Source organism: Coturnix japonica, chromosome 2 (assembly GCF_054131305.1).
Source record: "Coturnix japonica strain WE chromosome 2, WE-NBRP24, whole genome shotgun sequence".
In the NCBI taxonomy this organism is placed as follows: domain Eukaryota; kingdom Metazoa; phylum Chordata; class Aves; order Galliformes; family Phasianidae; genus Coturnix; species Coturnix japonica.
In genome coordinates, this window is record NC_140664.1 from 37,875,046 (window position 1) to 37,898,329 (window position 23,284).

Here is a 23,284-nt window from a genome sequence, read left to right on the forward strand (position 1 = left end):
CTCAGAAAGATTGGATGAAAAGTCACGCACTTAAATAAGGATCCATGCTGCACAAATCTTTTGTCCTGCTTGCACTTATGCACTGAAAGCTCTTTGACAGCTCAAATGTGTGGGTTAAGTGTGTGTATTAAGGTTCTTAGCTGCTGAATGGTGTACAGTGATGGAAAAATACGTATCGTTCAGTGCTTTGTTTTACATCTTTGCTTTTCTCCTTACAGTACAGTGCTGTGGATACAAATCCTTTATCAGTGTATGTTATGCAGCCCATCTGGAACAAAATAATCAAGGTAAGAGTCTTACTAAACAGAAATATCAGACGATAATGGAATAATTTCTTTTAAATACAAGAAGTATTTTCATTTAAAGATACATATTGATCAGTAAAGCTGAAATTAGGACATGTATATGAAAGAACCCGCAGTACTGGATATATAGCTATATTTAGGATGGATGTGTTTGGATTTAGAAACATTAGAATTTTAGAAACAATAGCATTTTTTTAGAAAAGGAAGGGTTGCATCTTTCTCTTTACTGTTACGCAAAGATCATCAGTTTCTGTTACATCTTCCATTAAACAGCTTTGCAGGCCTTATAGGGTTTAAGTAGTACACATTATTTTTTGTTCAGCATATGCCACCTAACAACAGCACGACTGAATCTCTGCTGTGCAAGTGATTTTATGCAAGCGCTGTCTCATTTTCTCCCCTGGGTACTTGCTCCAGGGAGCCAGACGTTTCTGTAAGAAGCTGAAAATGAGAGCAGTTACCATGATCACCGTAACGATTGGGAGATGGCATCTCTTGAATGCATTATGATCTGTGCTTCTTAAATATAAAGCTGCTCACAATTAGTTTTGCTGTTGTTGGCAAAAGCAGAGGCTGGATCTCAATAATCGTAAACTTTATTGATCTTCAAGGAAGCAGAGACCGCTGCATCTGCCTCTGAAATGGAAATCTTTGGATTGGAGTAGACTTGAAAGGAAATGTATACGCTAGAAAAATAGATGCATGTGGTCAGAATCTGCCATATTTGGGTTTTATAATCCAGCTACTGCTTATGTTTGATACAGCAGAAAATTGTAGTCTCTTGCTCATTACCCCAATGTACTTTGATAAAACAGTTTGTATATCCTAACTTCAGAATTAAAAAATAACTGGAACAGACATGAGAGGAAAGAAATTCCAAGAGGGGAAACTGAATTCAGAAATTCAGTTATGAGAGATCTGTTCCATTTCCATCATAATGTGGGGGCAAACAGTGAGGCAGAAAGACAATCCTTCAACTCTGGAGTCCCATGCAGTAGTTGAGCAGAGGCTTTGCTGCATGTCTGCAATGTGCTTTGGGGGATCCATGGGTGTGTTCCACTGATGTCAGACTGAAAGGAGGGTGTCACAGAGATAAACCTCCCTTGGGGTTGAGTTCTTCTGGCAGCTGTAGAGTTTTAGAATAATAGAATGACAGAATGGCTTGGGTTGGGAGGAACCTCAAAGATCATCTAGTTCCAACCCTCCTGCCATGGGAGTTTTCCTGGAAGGGAAGCGGTGCACTGCTTGTCATACTTTCTGAGCACAGGGCGATAGGTCCTTTGTAAAGTTTGGCCTCTTCAGATACCTTCAACCTCCTTGTATACTAGCTGAGCATGGTTTTGTTTAGAATAGAAACCAAAGCTGAACACAGGGCTGAAACTGGGAGGCAGGAGTGCAGAACCTGGCAGCAACTCTACAGGCCTTGTAGTAGCTTTTCCACCACACATAAAGTAACAGTATGACCTGCCTGAAACTACAGATTAACAAGTAACTTTTTCAACACGTTATTTAAAATTATTCTGGTTGTGCAATTATAGACATTTCTTCTTCATGATTATTTAATCCATTGCATGATTCTTATGCCTTTTATTAAGATTTGTGTTCTATAATAAATAACCATCACACATTGCCTGGCAGATAATAGGCAGCATTACTTGGCTACTGCACTCTTCTTCCTGCATTCTGTATTCATGAGGAGTCACATTTGTGTGGGAACAATAAAAGGAGGAAGTCCCACTAGGCTACACAGGTGTTTGCCATCTCCACTGAAGTCAATTAACCACCCCCCAGGTTCCTTTATGAACTTTGATTTTATTGTTAGAACTGCACGTGAGTAGAATTTTAGCAGTCTCAGGTGACCTACTTAAGGAATATTTCAGGTTTGAACAGAGCCTTATAGAAATACAGGGACTTCACAACTTATTATCCAAACAGACAGTTGATTATATTAAAATATTTGTTGTTAGTATTAAGGCTTTTAGCATGAGTTGCTGTGGGCCCATTAAAACAGGCATCAGAATTCTGTAGAAGTAGGTTTCTTAAAAGGTTGAAGCATGCAATGCTTTTGCAAGAGAGCAGATGTGATTCTTCCCGGTGGAGCCTCCAGCTGCATTAATCATGTAGTGCACGGATGTGTTAGCTTTCTAATGCCTGTTAATTAGACAGTAAAGATTCAAAGGTGTCCTTAATTAGTATACTACAGCGTGAGTAAAATCAGGTGTTGTTTTTCCAGTGCATTTGAGAAGTTACTCTTTACTACCCTTCAATTTATGATTTATGAAATAGGGCAATAGTAGTGTAATGCGTAACAAAAGAATAAGGGACACTGAACACAATGAAAGAGATCTGAGATTTTGCAACTGGAATATTTTCCAAATGCAAGGACAGTTTAGGTCAGGGAAGGATTAAAACAGTGACTGTAATTGGGGAAGGGGCTCTTTTCCTAAGGACAGAGCTCCTGTAACTGTTTTTCATTGCACGTCTGCTAGCCAAAGGGACTGTACGTACCTGTAACAGCGTGCAATCCTTAAAGTGTGCTGATTATCTGGAATATTATTCCTTGGTCATACTGTACCAGCAATGCAAGGATCTAATCATGACAATTAATCAGTCCAACATTCTTATTTTACATACAATTTTTAGGATGTATGAAATGTATATAAAATCATATCTGTTCATCCATCTGTCCGTTTACCTATTCCAAACAAATTAACAGGTTGGATTTCAAAACAGATATTAGAACACGAAGTTATTATTCCTCTTTTTCTACAACACTTATACCACTTTCTAATACATTATAGTGTTGAAGTACATCTTCATATGCATTTCCAGTCCTAAAACAGTCCAGAGAACTTGATTATAAACCTCCAGTATATTTTTATATTTTGCACATATTGATAATGATATTTGAGTAAAGCAGTGGCTGCTGTTTTGATAATATCTGTGCACACACATTCTGTCTAAAAATAATGCAGAAAGATGTGTATATAACTTCAGAAAACATATTGGAGCAAATGGGTAACTTGGAAAGAGCATTACCAGGAATTACCCCTATGGCAGTGTAAGGAATACCCTAAAGCCATGGGAAATTAATGGCTGAGAAGGGTTAATGGGACAAAGAATTACTGGCTTAGGAGGTGGAAGAGTCCACTTCTACACTCCAAAAAGTAAAATGAATTAATCGAATGTTTATAATTTATAGCTAAATCTGCAGAAAGTTACTGTCTGGAGAAGTAGGGAGCTATTTGTAATACAGAGTTCTTTTGAACCGAGAAGTGTCTGATCTTGTTGCTGTTCTGAGCTGGGAATTATTAACATACATACTGCAGAAGAGATTTCCTTGCTGCAGTTGGAAGTAGGAAGCCTGACAAAACCCTGCCACGCTGATGCTGTCTTGCCACACTGGGGTGCTGCAGGCCACTTTCGTTTATGCTACACAGAGAAATGAGAAGATTTCCCTTGTGTCAGAGAAAACAAGGAGAGCACGTAATTGAGAAAATATAACATTTTTAACTGAAGCTTTCGCTGCAGTCTCAAAGATCAGGCAAATGTGAAGATAAATTGCTTCAGGAACAAAAACTGGATTGTAAATTCAGAATGGAAAAACCTTCACAAATCTAAATATTACTAATGTTGTACTTGGGATTCTTATCTAATGATGAAAATACAAAACATTTCATCAAAATAGCTCTTCTAATTTGAAGCCCGATTTCTTAGATTTCTCTTTTTCTCTTTAACAGATCGTGCCTTTGTGGATTGCTCCAAACCTTCTCACCTTCTCTGGATTTGTCATGATTTTAGTTAATTATTTTCTGATATCTTTTTATGACTGGGACTACACTGCTTCGGGTAAGTATCCTCATATTGTAATTTATTTTTTCCTCAGAATTACAGAGCTGCTTATATCACACTTTGAATGACAGAGGTGGAACAGATACCTGAATCTTTCTCTCGTTCCCTTAATGTACATATAGTAGGGTCTGACCTCACATATGGCATTATAAATTCAGACCATTTTTATTGGAAAAACTTAATTTCATCCCTAAATATAAGTTTCAGCATGTGTTGCTTGAACTCTATGATAATATAAAATAAATAAAAAATTTAACTTTGTATGCCTGTGGCTGGATTTCAGGAGGTTCTCTTTTGTAGTACTTTTCATATAACAATTCTGTGGGCGGAGCGATGTGCTAGCAGTTCTGGTACAAAAATAATCCTGGATGAACATCACATTCTGAGGTGTCATGAAGCTTGGGTTGCCAATACTCATGCTTTAACACTTGCATTTCAATCAATACAGCTGGTAATTACCAAGTTCTGTAGTAGTAGAGAATCCAGCACAGAACTTTTGACAGGAGAACATTATCATGTAGATACATACTGAACACAAAGGTATTTGTGACACAGTTTGTTCCTTTGTGTGTAGTTTGCAAGCCTTCTCTTAGCTTCACAGAACAACATTCAGCATTTTTAAATTGAAAATGTTGATGTGATCCAATGAGTCTTTTGAGTAACCTATATCAATTCCACACACAGGATCAGAAATAAAAGCCTTAATTTCCTGGACAGCTGTCTTTCATTCTGCAGCTTGAAAACATGCAGCTAGGAGCCAGGAAGTGCTATCTTGTCTCTCCTGCTGTCAGTGCAAGGTGCTGAGGGGCAGGTGGACAGGGGCCCTACCTCAGGTGCCAGCCTCCCCCTGCAACCCTGGGTGCTGGGCTCACATGCAGGAGCTGGGTGGTAGGCTGCACATGGATGGCTGCTGTGGTAGCCCTTACTGGGTTATGGATAGTTTAAACAGAATGTTCTTTGGATATAACGCTGTCTTCTTGAAAAGAGCAAAGACAGCCTTGGGTTACAGACCAATGACAGAACCTTGGGTTCGGTCCAATTCAGCTTGCTCAGCTTTGCATTCATTACAAATTACCAGGCACCTTACCAAAAGGAAATAAAAGGTACTAATATCTGACCTAACCCAAAGGGTTACCTATTTTGACCGAGGCAAAAGTCTCCCATTCATATTTGTATGGTAAAACTTCTAAACAAGACACATATTTGCTCCAATAAAAATGATCAAGCTTAAAAACACAGTTATGCCCAATTTGTTTCAGGTACCAGTCCTGGACGTGTTCCAACCTGGGTGTGGCTGTTCAGTGCTTTTACCACCTTCTGTGCCTATGCCTTAGGTAAAGTACAATGGAACTGTACAATTGAATTAGTGCTTCATATAGTTTTACCTACTAGCTCACTAGTACTGGTTCCAAAAGAGTCTTAATGGAGAAATTATTGGGCAGAGAATGTGTGGGCATCTCTGTTAGCCTGAGCCTCTAATGGAGATGAGGTACACTTGTTTCTGTTTGTCTTAGGGCTGCTTTTCTTTAATAACATATCATCATCATCTTTGGTTTTATGTTCCATATTTACTTTTACCAGTATACCAAGATAGTATTTCAAGGTCCAGCATGCCTTGCTGTGCTACCATGTGAAGCTACACCTCACTGAGTTCAGATATAGATGTAAAGTGGTGCAGGTATCAGAGTGACATCTGCACCAGATGGATACTTTCTCTTGCAAAGCTAACTCATTCCAAAAAAGCACTCAGTACAACAGAGCTCATTTTGGGGGGTGGGGGGGGAAGGACTCAAACTAGTATATTTACATGCATTGTATTGTGCTACATGGAAGTATCATCTCTTCTGGAACTGGTTCTTGTAAGATACTGTGCTGTGCAGTGTAGCCATGTAGTTGTGTGCCACACACATACCTGGACTAGATGACTGTGTTCTACATATGCTGAGCACTTTTAGTGTGACTCATGCATGTGGAGCCATCTTCATTAACCATGGTGTGCTCTACTGTGCAGACACTTCCCTTTGTACTTTGAGTACCTTAGCATTTTAGATTCAAGGTGGAGTTTGTGCCAAAATTACTTTCTGCAGTATTTCTTAGTTTCCATTTGTACCACAAACATCACTGGGACAACCATCACCTAACACTAATTAACAGTCAGATTTCCTAAAACAACTTTCCTTAATCACTATCAGAAGCAGCAGCTTCTTTTATGCCAACTATTTTCTTTGTAACTGTGAGAAAGTTAATCAAGTAGCTATTGTTACATAAATGGGAATTTCATGTTGGAGCTATTATTGTATGACATCTCTAAAAGCTCTCTGGATACTGAGCTTTGGAGGTTCTTACAGCAGATTTTGCCAGCGAGGACTATAGTTCCTATTACTTGGAAGGCAGTGAACATGATGCTGACAGTAAAAGCTGTAACGAACTGATGTATATGTAGATTTTTGCATCTGCTGCCCAAGCCACTATATGAAATATTTAGTCTAAGATTTAATTCTCCATGGCCAAAGTTTTCCCTCTGGAAGACTGCAAAGAGCCATAGTAACTAACCAAATATGCAACTTAAATCTCTCCCGGCTTCTTTTTAATGACACAGTTACTCTCTCCAAATTCCCAAACATGCTGCTCTTTTTCCCCCTCTTTGTTAAGGTGGTTTGGTTTATTTTCCCTTCTCATAAAGCAGACTATGTTTCGCTATTATTTTGAATTCCACTGCTTAAAAGTTATATAAACTTTAATAAAACTGAAGATTTGTGAACCTTCATGAGAAATAATATGAGAATTCTAAAGCAACGGAAACGTGAGACAATATACATCCACTATGGCACACAGTTATTGTCATAAATGATTTCCAACTGACACCTAAAACAGAAAATACTTTCAATACCTTGAAAAGCTAGTGAAACTAAATTTGGAAAAAAGGAGTAAGATTTTTGAAAGTCCAATTTTATGTATTCTTTGGAAAGTTCCTGTATTTCTTCCCACATGCATTATGATTAGAAGCACCATGTTTCTTGATGTTATTAGTGTAAGATTTCTTTTTAAACTAAAATATTCCTAAAGCATAAGAGCCACTGTCTCATTGTGATGTATGTAGTCTAGTATCTAATGTGAGTTTCCTTTCAAGGAAACCGAAAATAACTTACAAATAGGCTGTAGCATGATAGAAAGCACAGCAATGACAACAGAGAAGTGAAATCCTAGGCTGCTGCGTGTGAGGGCTCAGATACATCTATGGGCAGAGAAACAAAGGAAAGAAACTACTTACCTTAAGAAGGCTTCCTGTGTACAGGGATATTCAGGAAGATACCCTTGCCTCAACTACCAACCCTTAAAAGAGGTCTGGGAAGGGGTGGATCCTGGCTCCAACCCTTCTGGTCACTCAGGTGCATTGCATTTACCTGAGCTGCCCTGGGTTTGCCCTGCCTTCCCACCAGGTGCTCAATCACTGGTTCAGGTCATGACTTAACACTGCCACTACAACAGACCAATCCTCTATCATCCTCATTTAAAAAAAAAAAAGAACTAACCCTGAATCTGAAATCTCTCTGATCTGGGATAGATGTTCCTGAAACATGAAAGACCATACAGTGCTTAGAAATGTTTAGATACCTGTTTGCTAGCTAAGTTTCAGAAGCATTGCTTAATAGACTAAAGAATTTCTGCACTTCTAACACATTATTCAGGTAACCTCAGGCTTATAGGCAGTTTTCTTTCTGCATGTTTCAGTAAGATGTTGCTAACTCAATGGCAATGTTAATGGAGAATGCGGCTTGAGAAGGGAGAGCTTTAAGGTCTTTAGTTTTTAGAGCTGTGAGAACTGCCTCAAGAGATTTGTATCTGAGCTGAGAATATCTCACAGCTGTGTAGGTATGACAATAGGAAGATAGTCTGCGTTCTGTGACAAAATGAATTTCCATGTTTTTCTGGTTTAGTTCTCTGAAGTATATTTACATTAAACAAAACCCAGAGCGCTGCCAAATAATCCAGAGAAGCTGTGTATGATCTATAGCAGCTGTGGATTTTTTGTCTCACTCTGCAGAACTGTCCCTTCAGTCAGCTCAGGGTTAATGGTGCCATTAACAGCCAATAATTGTTGGCTGTGGTACCTTCCAATTAAAATGAGAATAAAAAATACATACTCCTTGAAATTACACTAAGTAATCTTTAAGAATTTTTTCTGGAAATGGCATGGAGCTGAGTCAGGGGAGGGGCAGCTGGGGGTGAGGGAAAGAGTCTGCACCAGAGGCAGTGGGCACAACCCTGAGCTGTTGGAGTCAAGGCAGTGTTTGGACAGTGCTCTCACATATAGGGTGGTCCTGTGTGGAGCCAGGGGTTGGGCTTGGTGATCCATATGGGCCCCTTCTAAATCAGGATATTCTGTGACAAATGTTTCTGAATGTGTTTCTAAAGGATAAGGATGGTGGCTTTTAATAGAAGAACTGAGGTAAGAACAACATTACATGAGAACCGAGGCAAATATTTTGTGAGCGGTCCTAATACATTGTTGTTGAGGAGATGGTTATGCTTCAGCTTGCTGTCAAAAGTGCTTTTTTTCCCAGGTACATATAGCAGTAAATTGTATACATATATATATAGAGAGAAATACATATGTAATAAAGTCTATGGGAGAGTTATTCCTCTTGTGTTCTAATTCTTTGCTTCTCTTTCTTTCCCAACCTTTTCAGATTCCATAGATGGGAAGCACGCTCGAAGGACTCAGTCGAGTAGTCCTCTGGGAGAACTGTTTGACCATGGGCTGGACAGCTGGGCTACCTCCATTTTTGTGCTCTCTTTTTTTTCTGTCTGTTCCCGGGACAATGGGAAGACTGGAGTTTCTGTATATACAATGTATATGTATTTAAGCATTGTCTTGTTTAACTTTATGTGTTCACACTGGGAGAAATATAACACAGGAGTTCTTTTTCTTCCTTGGGGATATGATCTGAGCCAAGTGGTGAGTATTTATCATTCCTGTTTTATTTTTATTTTTTTTAGCTATGTTAGTGTTTTCATAATATTACCGGAATAGAAAAAAAATTATATAGCTCAAGGCAAATGTATTTGGCTGAAAGGTTGAATGTGAAATAGAATAACCCTACAAGTAATGCAGAAAAATTTCCTGCATATGCAAAGAGAGGATATTCTCAGGCAAACTGTCAGCATCAGGGATTCATTGCCTTGTAGGAAAAAGCAGACTTACAGCAATCCTAGCAGCTGGATGGCATGCGTGAGAGCGTCACTTAACTGCATTTGATTGGTAAAATTAACAAACATTGTTATGTGCTCCAAAGCTTTAAGCAATTTTCCCACCAAAACTAGGTTCTGAGGCACTACGCAAATTAGTCCAGCGTTTATTAATTACACAGCTGTACGTTACTAGACCTGACCAATTCTCCTAAGTCTTACTCTGAATGTGGTAATATAAACAGCACCGTACCTATTCAGTGAGCATTAACTGTTGTCAGGTGATTTCCACTCTTGAAAGATTTCTTCTTTGGGAATGATGTGAACATGATTCAGAAATGTGAATAATATATCAGTCCACAGCCAGTTCACAGCTGACTTCTTGCCCAGTGTACAGCCCTACCACAAGGTGGTGGACACCTTCACAAACACGACCAGTGCAAATAAGTGCAAATGAGTGCTAGCAGTGGCAGCAGCATCGTGTGTTGCCAAGGACCTTGTGCTTGGATTCTGGGACTGGCTAGTCTCTGAGATAGCCAGGCTCTTGCAGCCTGAAGAGCAAACTCCCAGACTTGTGAGATTCCCATCCCGGGCATGGGATGAAAGGTACAGCCAGAGAGACATAATTGAAAAGAAGTCTGACAAACATTCAAAGATGTGTGTTAATGGAAATATAGTATTTGAATTAACGGCTGCAGATGTATTGTTGTAAACATAATCAGAATCCAGTGGTTTGAGAACAGCTCGGAGATGGTGGTCCAGATGTGGTGCATCTGTTTCATCTCCTACAAAATAGGTCCAGGGAGAAGCACTTGGCTGAGCACTAAGACATTAGGCAGCCAGCTGGTCTGCGAGTTTCTGCCGTATCTGTGCAAGGCTTCTCAGTGAAGTCCTTTCAGCCTGTGCTCAAACCAATTTCACTTGTTGCTTGGATGATCACTGCAGATAAATATGTGTGTGTTTAGAAGATCTTTTTGATTTCAACATCATCAGAACTGTATTAGTGCTTAAATGTGGGAGCGGATATCAACTAATGGAGCAGTACTGTTAAATCTTCCAGTGCCTTTCAGTGACCTAGGCCCCTGCAGCAGCTTTCCCATCTGGGGGATAATGTAATAACATTTCCCCGCCTCGCAGACTTGTGGTGAGGCTTAATTTCGGTAGAGTTTGTAAACTATTTTGATTATCCTGGATGCAAGGTGCTAACAAGTGTTACTTCCTCTTCCCCTTTGATGCGGAATTGCTGTCAAAATAATAAGCATATAAATGTAAGGATTTTTTTTATGCTTAGTAGAACAATCATCAACAGTGGTGGTAGATTGGACCCCCCATCCCTCCCATCCCCACAGGCAGTGTTGTCAACCACTGAATCACACACACACTAGATCAGGTTGCCCCATCCAACTTGGCCTTGAACACCTCTAGTGACTGGGATACCAAGGACACCGGCAAATGGCTAATGAGACACAAGAAAGAAAATGCTCTCCTTGCTGCTTTGTTTTTTTTTTCCCCCTCAGCTTACCCACCAGATATTGCCACAGACACATTCAGAGGAAGAGGGTGAGGCAGCACTTGCAGACTGTTTTCAGGCTGCTCCCATGTTCACAATTTCCTCCATGGCATTCCTAGCCGTGCTGCTGCATGAGCGTGCCACTGTGCTCAGTCTTAAATGATTCCATTGGCAGTATTATGCAATTGCATTGGCATGCCAGAAATTCAGCTAGTCTGGTCCTCTGCTCCAGCTTTTAAAATGTGTGGCATCCAGGAAAGTTGGACTTCATTATCATTACAAAGCTCAGGAAGTGCCGCTTTTAATATGAGCATGAAAATAAGTAACTTAGAATCATGGAATCACAGAATCATAGAATCACCAAGGTTGGAAAAGACCTCCAAGACCTAGTCCAACTACTGGCCTATCACCAATATATCCCCACTAAACCACGTCCCTCTGTACAACATCTAAATGTTTCTTGAACACCTCCAGGGATGGTGGCTCAATCCCCTCCCTGAGCAGCCCATTCCAGCTCCTAACTTATCTGCATATAAACACAGATGGTCCTCTGACTGGCTCTGCATTAACCGTGGTGTTAAAAGAGCTGTTGTTCTACTCATTACTAGAAGAGATGTTTGTGGAACTTTTGCTGATCACATTTTTCTGTGATTTGATGACTCGTCAGAACTGGTAACCTAATTTCAGTAGCTGAGCTGTAGCTGGCACTCCAATTAGCTCTGATTACAGCAAACAGCCATTTATGGGAAGCTATGGCATGTAAACAGGAGACACAGCTTTGATACATCTGAAGGAGGGTCAGTCGGAGGGCTGAATGTTGGTGGGCCCAGCATCAAGGAGCAGGGCACAAGGCTGCCTTGCGCTTAGTCCTCTGAAAGCAGAGAGAGGAACAGGAGCAGCCTCTTGGCACTGTGTCATCCTGACAGTTTCTGGTAGAAGCCCCTTCCAAGTCAAATGATTCATTGATTCTGTGTCATATTGTTGGAAAGACCATGATGGTTTCTCCTCCCGCCTGGTTCCTAAAGGAGGAGGCTGTGGCATCTTTCTGAGCACTATGAGATTTAGTGGGAGCAAGGCAATATCATGGGTAGAGGGGAAAGCCCACGTCCTGCATCAGATCCCTTCTTTCTGAGCCACTTGATTATGATTCCACTCAAATGCTACTTGGTTAATTAATCTCTGAGTGTGTTTGGTTGTTCACCCGCCACATACCATGTATCTGAATGCAAAATGAGCTTCTTTAACGCACATAAGAAACCAATTAACAAACATAAGAAACAGGCTAATTGTGCCACCTTCAACTATTTATTGAAATACTGGGGAAAAAAAAGGAAAATTGAAAAACTGCACATCACACTAAAGCTATAAAGTGAAATCACTTGTGGGGAATCATTGATTTTTATTATTTTAGGAAAATGCCATCTTTATTTTCAGTGCAAAACTTGCATTTATGTGACTGTACCCCCTAGATGTTCAGTGTGAGTACTGTGTTAATGGAAAGTATCACAAGGCATGAGCAGTTCATATTGTTGTAAGACGCTGGTGACACTGAATATCAACCAATTAATGATGCCATTTGATGTGAAATCATAAAAAGTTGTAAATGCATCCAGTATATTTTCAACAAAGACAAGAAAATGTTTGTATTTCCTTTCTGCATAGTACAGAGTACTCAATGAGCCTGTGTGCAAAACATGTTTACCTACTAGTACTTCTTATGACTGACACTCACTTGCAATTCTGCCTTTACTTCTGTTATTTAATTTGGATTTCTCCTTTTGCAAAAGTTTGTAATTAAGTTTATTTGCTCCTGACTGGCTTTATATATGAAAGGCACTAAGTCCCATCAGTAAAAAGCTGTCTGCCTTTTCTTTAGGTACAATTAAACAGTTGCACTTAGGAACACTGTTGTGCCTTTTAATTATTATTTTTTTTCCATCAGTGCCTTTTAAAAAAGCCAAAAATGTGTACATCTTTTCAGCATACTTTGTTTCTGTCTAATAATCTCGGCGGTCTTCAATTCCTGCTAATACAACTTGGGCCAAGGGACACAGCCAGCTTCTCATTGCCCAGCTTTCTAAAACAAGTCTTAGAAAGTGCTGCAATTAATTCACAGTGGTTATTCCTACTGATTGCAGTGATAGCAGGGGCTTGGTTACAATTCTCTAGAAACCAAAATACTCAAGAAACTGAAGGAGTGTTTCTCCTACACAGCATCAGTTAAATGAGAGACAACCTCAGCCTGGGAGCACTGAATCCCCCTATCCCAGGGCAGGGGATTCCCCACACGGCATGTTGCCTCAGCGCTCCTGTTCCTAGAGGTGTGCTGACATCTGACAGTGATACCCGCCTGTGTTCTGCCAAAAATACTGACTGTAATAGCGGATAATACCAAAGATCTTCTTTTATTGCTCGCCAAAAATATCTGCTCGGAGTGCAACGTGTGAGGGTAAATTCAGGCTCTGTCAAAGCCAGCTGGAGTTTTGCCCTCAAATCTGATGGAGCTAAGAGTTCATCTGTTATGTCTTATGGATAACATAATGCAGTATCCTTAGAGAGCCAAATGTTACCTCTGTTGTAGTGGGTTGTAAAACCCATTATATACATCCTTCATTTAGACCAATGTTTCTCAGAGTCCTAAGACATGTTTTTTGTTCTAGTGCCTGTTCTTCCCCTTTTGGTTCTCACACAGGCAATTGCGCATAGAGTTTTATGATGCCCCATTCAATGAAATCCTTTAAAATCTGTGTAATGATGGGGCAGGACCCTTGAGCTTAGATACAGAGAAGTGAATGAAGTAAAACATAGTGATATCTGACCAAAAAAAGCAAGCAAAAAGATGGTAAAATCTATCATATGGTAATGTAGTGTTTGTGCTGAAATGGTAAGTAAAATTCTGTGCCTTTAGGAGGAAAGGATTAAAAACACATTGTCTTTTTTTTTCCTGTAGGTGTTAATAGCAGCATATCTGCTCACCGGCATTGTGGGTGTGGAAGTTTGGCAGAAGCCTTTCCTGCTTGGTTATTACATTACAGATATATTAGTAATCCTACTTATAGGTAAGTGCCTGAATCCATGGAGAACTTTACTGTTATTTAATTCCTTTGATTAGATAATTCCTTATTTTGCCTATAAATTTCTTTTTTCTTTTGTAAGCATTGGCCATTCGCAAGCTGACATGAGTGGGGGTGATTAATAGGAGTTGTACTGCTAAACGTAAGCTGGCATATGTATTTTTCCAGGATTTCTATATGAACTTACAAGTAATGACAAGAGGGCACAAAACATAGGGTTTGGCACAGGTAAGGCAAACAGAAATGCATTCGGGCCTTGAGTCTGACAGAGAACTTCAGAAAAGGCCATAGGCCATCACCCATCTCCAACTCCCAGCAAGGGCTGCCAGAGTTTGTCCTGGGGTGCTTCTGAACCTGCTGCATTTGCACAGCTTCATGTTGTCACCTGCCTGCAAAGATGTCTGCAGCATCTGAAACTGACCCCGTGTGACTGAGGCTGAGCAGTCTATTTATTCGTCAGGCCTGTTTTGTGAGCACAGAGTAAAAGAAAGAAAGGGGAGGGCAAAAACAGTCGCTGCCCTTTCAGTAGGCAATGCAAGGATCAACCTGGTCGTGTGCAGTGAGGAAATGCCCTCTGGTGGGAAGAGGGAACTGTGTGCTCTGGGAGACGTGCTGCAGAGCCAGAGATGGGTGCTGGCTTCTAAGCGAGCCGTGCTGCTTGGGCCTGCAAGTGCAGAGCTCCATCCACGCTGTGTACATCATTTCTGCTCCTCTTGTCAAGGCATGTGACAGCCGCCTCAGTGAGGAGCTGGATGTACTTGGGAAGTCATGGGTGAAGGTTTAACTCAAACTAGTCAATGTATTAAGAAGATTTGTGCTAGGAAGGCACATCAGCATGATAAAATCCACAGAAGTGAGCATCTTTTTTCATATTCTACTGCAAAGAGAAAATTGATGGAATGTTCCTCTGGATGTAGGAAGAAGCATTGCATCTGTCTGATGTAGTATACTTGCATGGCTGGATTCATAAGCAGGGAGCTGAGTAGTTCTTCCATCATTGTCCCAAGCAGAGGAGACATAACTGAGAGCCAAAACATTGCTTTAAAAATATTGTTTCTTGCACTTTGTCTATAATGCCATTAGCAGGGTAACTTTTGCAGCTGAATTATAACTTTAACATAGGTTTAAAGTATGCCTGATCCAGAAAGCACTTCAGCTTTGTCACAGGTGTGAATCCCCTTTCAACAGTAGTATTTAAAGTGTTTTATCACTGAATAACCTGTGCTCCATAAATCTGGATATATAAAGCTTTTAGAAGCTTGCAGGGCCCTGCCGTGCCTACTGAAAAGGCATTGACATAGCCCACACCAAGGACAGAGCACTGCAATAGGGCCTCCACTGCTTTTTATGAGTTTGTTTCCCAGAACCCTGAGAGGAGCCATTAAGCCCTAACTGGCTTATCCTTAACCATCTGATGGCATTTAAGAGTCACCAGTGCTCGCCCTAACAATGGACCCACATGTCTGCTCCATCGATACTCGGCCAAGAGCATGCCTGCAGTTTTGTGCTTTTACTGTTTCATGCACAACAGGAGTTCAACTGCTGAGCTGTCACTTTTCTGAGCACAGCTGGGCTTTAGCAAGTACCTTTTATAGTGGGAAGGAATCCAAACAAGAAGCACAAGAGTGGAGTTTTTCAGATGTGTTTCCTGGAGTTTCTTGGAGAAAAAGAAAAAAAGAGAAGAGCCCACATCTAACCCGAGGATGAACTCCACTCCAGGCACATCCTCAGTGGAAGCCGCGGTATCACCAGGTGACATTCACTCCCCCAAAATGCAGTTTTTATCAGGTGCCAGAACACACAAAGATATACATAAAAACCACAGTGATACTGGTGTTTAGATTAGAAGCTTTATGAAAACCTCCCAAGAGAGAGCTTTACACACGTCCCTGGGAACTCTCTAGCACACAGTGAACACCTGTAGGAAGGTCAGCTTTTGAAAAGTGCCCTCAGAGGCCTTCCTTGTGAAGCTGAGAAACTTCTATGTGTTGTTCTATGAGAATTCTGCTACCCAGTCAATAGGAACATGTAATTTTTGCAGGCGGTGAATGCAATTCCATCCTGAAGCTCCAGTCCTTATGCCCCCTAACACACACCTAGCTGAGCACCAAACCAAACAAAAAAGGCTGTTCTCCATTTCCAGAGCATGTTATCCTGCCTCCTGGACAGAAATACCTTTGTTTTTTTCCCCTCTTAGCGTGAGAGTAGCCAGACCTTTCTAAAGTTATGTGCCTGTGTGCTCAGCTGGAACTAATTACTTGTTGCTCTCAGCAAAGCTTTTGTGGATGACACTCCAAAAGCCCCGCTGGGATTTAACCACAACTGTCCTGTAGCGTTATCTGGCTAACAAGGGTCTCTTCAAAGGGCACCACCGGGGTGAGACCCGTCATTTATTTTCACCCCTCCAGGATGCCCCAAATACCAGGCATTCCGTGTCGCTGCCTTATCAGGTTGAGAGCCATATAAAATATTTACAATAAGCATTTTTAAACAATCCGTTTGCTACATGCAGTCTAGTACCAAAAATGATGCCAAAAGATGTTATAGGCTTCACGCAAAGATTTTCACTGACAGATAAACGTCAGTAGTTTAAGGAGCAGAATTACTAATTGATCGTGGTTTCTGTCTCACATTGCAATGACGTGACCTGGGATGGGCACATGAAGCTTCTTCATACTGAAGACACACATAGTAGCTCTCTGTGGAATAGATTTTATAATATGCAATAAAATTTGAGCTCAGGCTGCAATCTCCTTCTCACTGGAAACATCCATGTAACTGTTTTCCTTTACTTGACTGTTTATTTCCAGGCAACTTACAGGAAATGTCTTTTAAGCTATTAAATTTGTTCAGAATTGACCAGAGGGCTCAGAAGAAGTTATGGTAGGATGCAGATGAAAAGACAATGTGTTATCAGTCATATCAGCTTCATTTCTTACGGTTGGAAAAACTACTCCTAGATGCACAGAAAGGTTCCTACTCCTCCTCAGCATTAACTGCCATTGCAGAACTATGCTTTGTGGTTGAAAGATCACCAGAGCATAGAGTGGATATGTTGTGCTTCATCAGTGTGAAACTGGTGATGCTGAGAGCCTTCATAGCAATGCAAGGCACTGATCACAAAGACAACATAAAATGCACTTCTGATGGTGGAAGGAATTTTTCTTTCTTAGATACATTAATTGTATATTTTTTTTCTGCTTCATGCCAGCAAGTCATTCTCCACTGATTTTCTATAGTTCCCATTGCAAAGTGGCTGATTGTTCTGCCTCACTGGTGGACAGTTAAGTGATTAAATGCTCAGTTATGTCTTTTCTAAATGTTATCACTCCTACAGGCCCTGACTAGCCTTGTTTTAAAAGTGGAGTGAACATGAGTTGGCTTCTACTTCTCTGTCACCAATTTACCATTTGTTAAAGCATTGCTGTGACAGATTGTATAAGGCTTCATTGAAGAAAAGGGTGTGAAATATTCATCTGTCACTCCAGGTCTACATAAAATGCACTGAAGTTCATGTCTGGAGTAACCCATCCAACATAGCCACAGTAACCCAGAAAACAAGAGCTCTGGGGTTTGGTGGCAGAGTTACACCCTGAAACTCTGGGGTGAACCAAACAAAACTAAACATCCCAAACTTCCATCAACTTGTTGCATGAACGCGGCACTCATGTTTACACAGTGCCCTTTTATCATGTAAAATCCTTTGACGGTGTGTAAATGTGTCCAGGTTTATTTTTCATCTGTTCTTAAATTACTTAATACATTCAGAATTTACAGGCTCAATTAAGTCTGAAAATTATAAGCTTAAGAGTTTTCTTCACTTACTCGGTGGTTATAAGACGGCAATTTTACATAGCAGGAAAATGTAATATAGTAGACTGGACAACTGAACATGCAGTTATCTGTGTCCACAACCAATTATGAGCTGCCTTCCCTGGCAAATGTTTGTGGACTCAAACTCCCTTTCTCTACAAGAAGCAAGTCACCCAAGTGGCTGCACCATGCTATGGTGAGATAAGCCTTGCAGTCTTCGTGCCACCAGGAGGCTTTGGGGTACGCTTTAAGATGCCTTCGTGTAAATGAACTTAAATACATCACTGCCATTACTGCCAGATTATCATGGTGGACAAATGTACTGCACTGCCCATCACTGCTTGGTTGATTTTTTTCTGTTTTTGTTGTATATTCACTCAGAAGTATAACATAAGTAACACCTTAGAAGTCTTGGAAGTGAAACTGAAAGCACCAAATGAAACCTCAGGCTGTCACTAGAACTGATGGGGATTGTCTTTTTGTCCTTTTCACATGTATATAAGTGTGCGTGTGCTTGTGTACATAACTGTAAGTTCACAGATATAGAAATCTCTACACACATCTCTACTCACATTTAGAATACAAGATATGCCTTCATTTCTGACATACCTGTAATCCTGAATGCACTGATATTGCTTTTGGGTTGTATTTTTTTGTAGTAGTTTTTTTTTAATATGGACAAAATAATTCCTGATAAAGAGCTTTGCAAATGCTTATTTCCCCTAAAAGTGAGACAAGATATTGAAAAGCTCAGGACTGAATACAGGATTGTGCCTAAATCCCAGGATTTGGGCTTGATGCCCAGCGTGACACAAGAATTCCCTGTGTGTATCTGTGCCACCCATCTGTGCTCTGTATTTCTGCCCTCAGAGCAGAGCTGTTTTCTTACCTTTGGGATTCTGGATTTTAGTCAGCTGGGGAAGATATTAAAGGTGAAACAGACAATACTGCACCAGCAGGGATATTTTTAACAAGCATATGGGGGCTGGACTCAGCGATCTCTGGAGGTCCCATCCAACCCCTACAATCCTGTGTACATGTAAATTGTCTGTAGCGTGTTACAAACTTCTAATGCACTCAGCTTGACTTTGTTATGATTTTGCAATAAAATAGGATATTAAAAATAATAGAAGAAAGGACCAAGGCTGTCCCTTGGGCAGCAAAGAACTGGCCCAGCGCCTGAGGGACAGCCTGGTAGTGGCTTTCCAGGCTGTACCTTTTGTCCCCTGGACCAGCAGGGAATGGTAGCAATGCGGAAGCGGTAATTTAGCTCCCGGGCACAAAGGGCTTCTTAATACCAATTAAAAAGCAGACTTAATGAATACCAAAAGCAGCCCCCTAGCCAGGCCTCCCTCGCTAAAAGACGATGGAGGAGAGCAACGTGTCGTAGGAAATGATGGAATTTTGAAAATCCCTTAAGAAAGAGGGGAACACCCTTTGCCTTCCCTGCTGCATCCTTTGCGCTCGCTTTGTTAAAGGGAAGGTGCCTAAAAATACAGAGGAGTGGCTGCTGTAACTGTCCCGAACCAAAAGTGACTTTCAGCTACAGCTTGGGGATTGCCTGTGGTCAGTGTGTTATTTCTAACTAAAATGGCACTTCATAAAAATAACAAATTGCTGGGAACCATTGGGCTTTGAATTCTATTTCTAGTTCCAGTCTCTATTTCTGTTCCTCTTGGTTGCTTTTCTCCTAACAAATCAAACTTCAGGATTGCAGCAGGAAATTTAGATTTAACCTCAAGAGTCAGTGTTTTGTCTCATGTCTGCTCTAATGTGATACAGATGTTGGAACTGCTGTACGTTACTCAAGCTTTTATTGAACCAGCCCTCCTTGCCTAATAGGAAACATAGATAACTGCAGAGCACATGAAACACGGATCATTCTGAAGGGACTAAGCTTGCAAATTTTCTAAATACATTTACAAAACACTTGGGCTGTTACTTCAGTTGCTCAGTGTTCAGCTGTATGATACGGAGATTCCGCCTTGGTGAAGAAGCAGAGCTCTTTATCTTACCTGTCTTAAGAAGCAACAAGAAGTAAACACGTGAAAATGCAATACCTGAAATGACTTACAGGCTGGATATTCTGTTTCCAATTCTCTGTTTCTTCCTCTTTAAAAGATAATAAAAAAGACTGCAGAAATAGAATATCTATTCTATCCCTGTTTATTTGTTTTCCAGCAATTCTGATCTCTATTATCCCTACAATTTTGCTTTTCCTTCTCCTGCATTGCCACTCTGGCCATGCTAAGACTTAGGTACGTCTTTGATGAGGGCTGAGTGCTGAACACTGATATTTCTTGAGATTCCACTATGCAGCACTGACCCTGGTGCAGAGTAATTTGAAATGGTTCTTTCCTGTGCCCGTTCCTGCTGCGCTGTAATTTGCAATAATTCTAATAATGAGATGAAAGTGTGTTGCATGGGGCACCACGTGGGTCCTCAGCCTGCTCCTGGGTCCTCGGCAGCAGCAAGGCACAGAGACACAGAGTTAACATAGGCAAATTCCTTGACCTTTATTGGTTAAAGCTGAGCTCCAGAAAGGTCACAGCTGTATTTTTTTTAAAAGCAACTCATCAAAATGATGGCTATATCATGAAAATTAATTCACTTACTCCATTGTCTCAGCAAAGCCTCTCATTAATTGAATCTCAGCATATTGGACTATAAACCTATTATTTTTCCGCTAATGTGGGCAGCGCTGTTGGAGATTAATTATCCTTATATATTCCATTGGAAAGCTTTTGGTGTCAGACTTGTCTCTCTCTACATGAACAGAGAGCAGCTCATGCAAAATGGGGCCGTGATCTTTCTGCATTGCACACAACCGATTGTACCGACTTGTGGCATCACATGTTTTAAAAGTCTTCCAGCTCTTATCACTCACTGCACAAGAAAATCTGTATCAGCAACTACTTCTAGCAGCTAACTCTTGGAAAATAAGGAAGGTTCTGTTATTGCCCAAAGCCTCTGAATTTCATTTGCATCCTGTGATGAGTACTAGAGTACCATGATGTTTCTACAATGGCACATCATCGGCTCTTTTGTCATACGAGAGACTGTGGGACCGTCAACCCACCATGACTGTAAATCAATGCATATCAATCTCTCTTTTCTTCCAGGCTTCAGTTTACTCCTTTCATTTCCACAGACACTATACAACATCCACAGGTAAGTGAATTAACATTAAATCATTTCTACCCCCTCCCATTTAATTGTGTATTTAATGGTTTCCTTACATGAGAAATGTATGTAGACTTTCAGCCAGCTGTACTAAGATGGTACAACAGCTTTACTTTCAGTCCAGCTTTCAGCAGCTGACTGGCTTCTTTCCCATGTCTGTAGCCTCCCTGATTTCCCTTTCACTTGCCATTCTTCAGGCAGTCTCACACTGTTCCCGCATGGCAAAGCAATGAAAGCCCTCCAGATACAAACGGTGTGTTTTATTTGCAGCCAAATGTGATTCCTGACTTTTACCTGCTTGAAGCAAAATTACGTAGCTGATCATCTCCACTCCATAAAGAGTTTATTGTCTTTCAGATCCTCCTGTAAAACTTCTCTCTGTATGAAGGCTGCAGATAATTGCCATCAGATATGGTCTAGGCAGGTGGCAAGCTGTGATTACATCTAAGAGTTGGCTTGCTACACCTAGTGATTTCATACACAGCTCACTTATACTCCGGTGGCCTATTTTTACTAATGCTGTCTGCCTTCCTCTAGTATTTGCTAGCTCGTTTCCCTCACCTGTCACATCAGGTATCTCAGAGCCCACTCTTCCTGAGGGAGGGACTGTCACTCCCTATCATAAGGAATTAGTGGCAATGAATATTAGCACGTTGATTTTGGAGAGACTCTATGACAGTTATGCAGAGCTCCTAAGAGGCCCTCATCCCATCACAGCCTGCCCTCAGTGAGAGCATCAGGGAGGGCTGGGAGGAGGAGGGCAGCACCATCTTCTTTCCACTCATTTCAGGACTTTTGCTTAGCATTTGCCTCCTCATGTCATCATCTGACACAGGCCTTTTGGCAAGTTTTATCATTCCTCTAAGCAGAAGAGCACCTAATTCTAAACATCCAGCTGGAGTTGCTTGATGGATGCACACACAAGCTATGTGCTGGTGAGGAATTTGAGTTTTCCAGTAATGCTCTTTCTCTCCATCCTGCTGTCTGTTCTCAGTCATTATTTTATCAAAGGAATATTCTTTTTAGGACTGAAGAAAGTATTTATTGGCTTTTTGTCTAGCTGCTCTTATAAACACAGATAGTCAGAGATTTAAAACAGGACATTTCCCAGTACACTTCAAACAAAGAATCGCTCATGTGAAATCTGTGTATGAAGAAACAGTTTAATGATAGTGAACTTTAGTACATTAAAGCTCCTACTGCTTTTATAACCTCTCAGTGAGTTCTGCCTGAGTGAGAATGCAAACTAGATGCAAAAGGTTCTGATGCTGCATTTACCATTATCCCAGCTGACAGGAAATACAGTCCTCCGCTACCTTTATTTAGTATTATCTCTAAAAAGCAGCTTAAAACATCCAATAAGAAAAAAACCCAAACAAACAATGCATCACAAATTTTCCATTACTTTAGTTAGCAAAAAAAAGGTACCCCCTACCTTTAGGCTGCACTTTGCCATTGCAGCGGGACTGTCCAGCATGTCTCCTCTCAGTGCGAGTAACAGCAGTACCTGCCAGCCATGTGCTCAGCTGTGTTATCTCTGTATTGGCTGAAGTAATTTCCTGTCTTATATTGGAAAGTTAATAATCTAAAAATACACGTTTTGAGTTCACAGTAAATTTGCATGCTGTGCATTTGACGACATCGGAGCTATCACAGCTCACTGTGTGCAAGCCAAGGAGTCCACTGCCAGACAATGACGAGAGAGTGGAGCTGACCAGAAGCTATGTGAATAAAGCAGTGTAATTTTAGCCCAGAAATGAGTTCCTTTGGTATCCTACCCTTTCTATTTAAAAGCTTGGGTACCTAACACATTTGTACGAGCAGTTGTGTTGCAGGATGAATTCTTGGGCTGAGTTCAGGCTGGAGTTACTGTACGGAAATGGAATGGATAAGTTTTCTTACTCCATAAAACCGTTGTATTTATTTGCAGAGCACATTTAAGGAAAACACTGAAGAATGATTCTTTGTATGAAGGACTCCTACCTCTTGTGTCACCTCTGTTGCTCTTCATGCTTCTTACAGTCTGGGTGGTTTTATCTCCGGGCAACATATTAGCAAAGCAACCAAGATTGTTTTTATGGATGGTTGGGGTTACTTTCTCAAATGTTATTGTAAGTATGTTTGTGGTGATGGTATTATTTAGGGACAGCTTCGTGTCAGCGAGACTTCTATTTTTATGTGAATAAACAGAAGGAGCAGAAACTAGTTAAAATTCAGCAGAATCGCCCACACTGCTCCTATTCCTCCATGTTACGCTCCTTCTTACCAAAATACATCACAGCACTTGGCTGGGCTGGGGAGCTCACAGCGCTGCAGCATTTATTTACCACAGAAGGATATTTTGATGAAGGCTCTTC

The 23,284-nt window shown here is 40.8% G+C and overlaps 1 protein-coding gene across 3 annotated transcripts in view; it reads left to right on the forward strand.

The window, feature by feature from the left end:
* The window catches only part of LOC107310144 (ethanolaminephosphotransferase 1-like), a 38,792-nt gene that overhangs the window by 10,498 nt on the left and 5,010 nt on the right, over positions 1-23,284 (forward strand). The window contains exons 2-8 of one of the 3 annotated variants that reach the window (XM_015855512.3): positions 219-287; positions 4,046-4,154; positions 5,417-5,491; positions 8,849-9,117; positions 13,808-13,916; positions 20,867-20,915; positions 22,858-23,038. In XM_015855512.3, the coding sequence (XP_015710998.1) occupies positions 219-287; positions 4,046-4,154; positions 5,417-5,491; positions 8,849-9,117; positions 13,808-13,916; positions 20,867-20,915; positions 22,858-23,038 (861 nt within the window). Of the gene's footprint in view, positions 1-218; positions 288-4,045; positions 4,155-5,416; positions 5,492-8,848; positions 9,118-13,807; positions 13,917-20,866; positions 20,916-21,762; positions 23,039-23,284 lie in introns of those variants that run through there. The other 2 variants (XM_085537407.1, XR_014942546.1) reach the window with 2 other exon arrangements.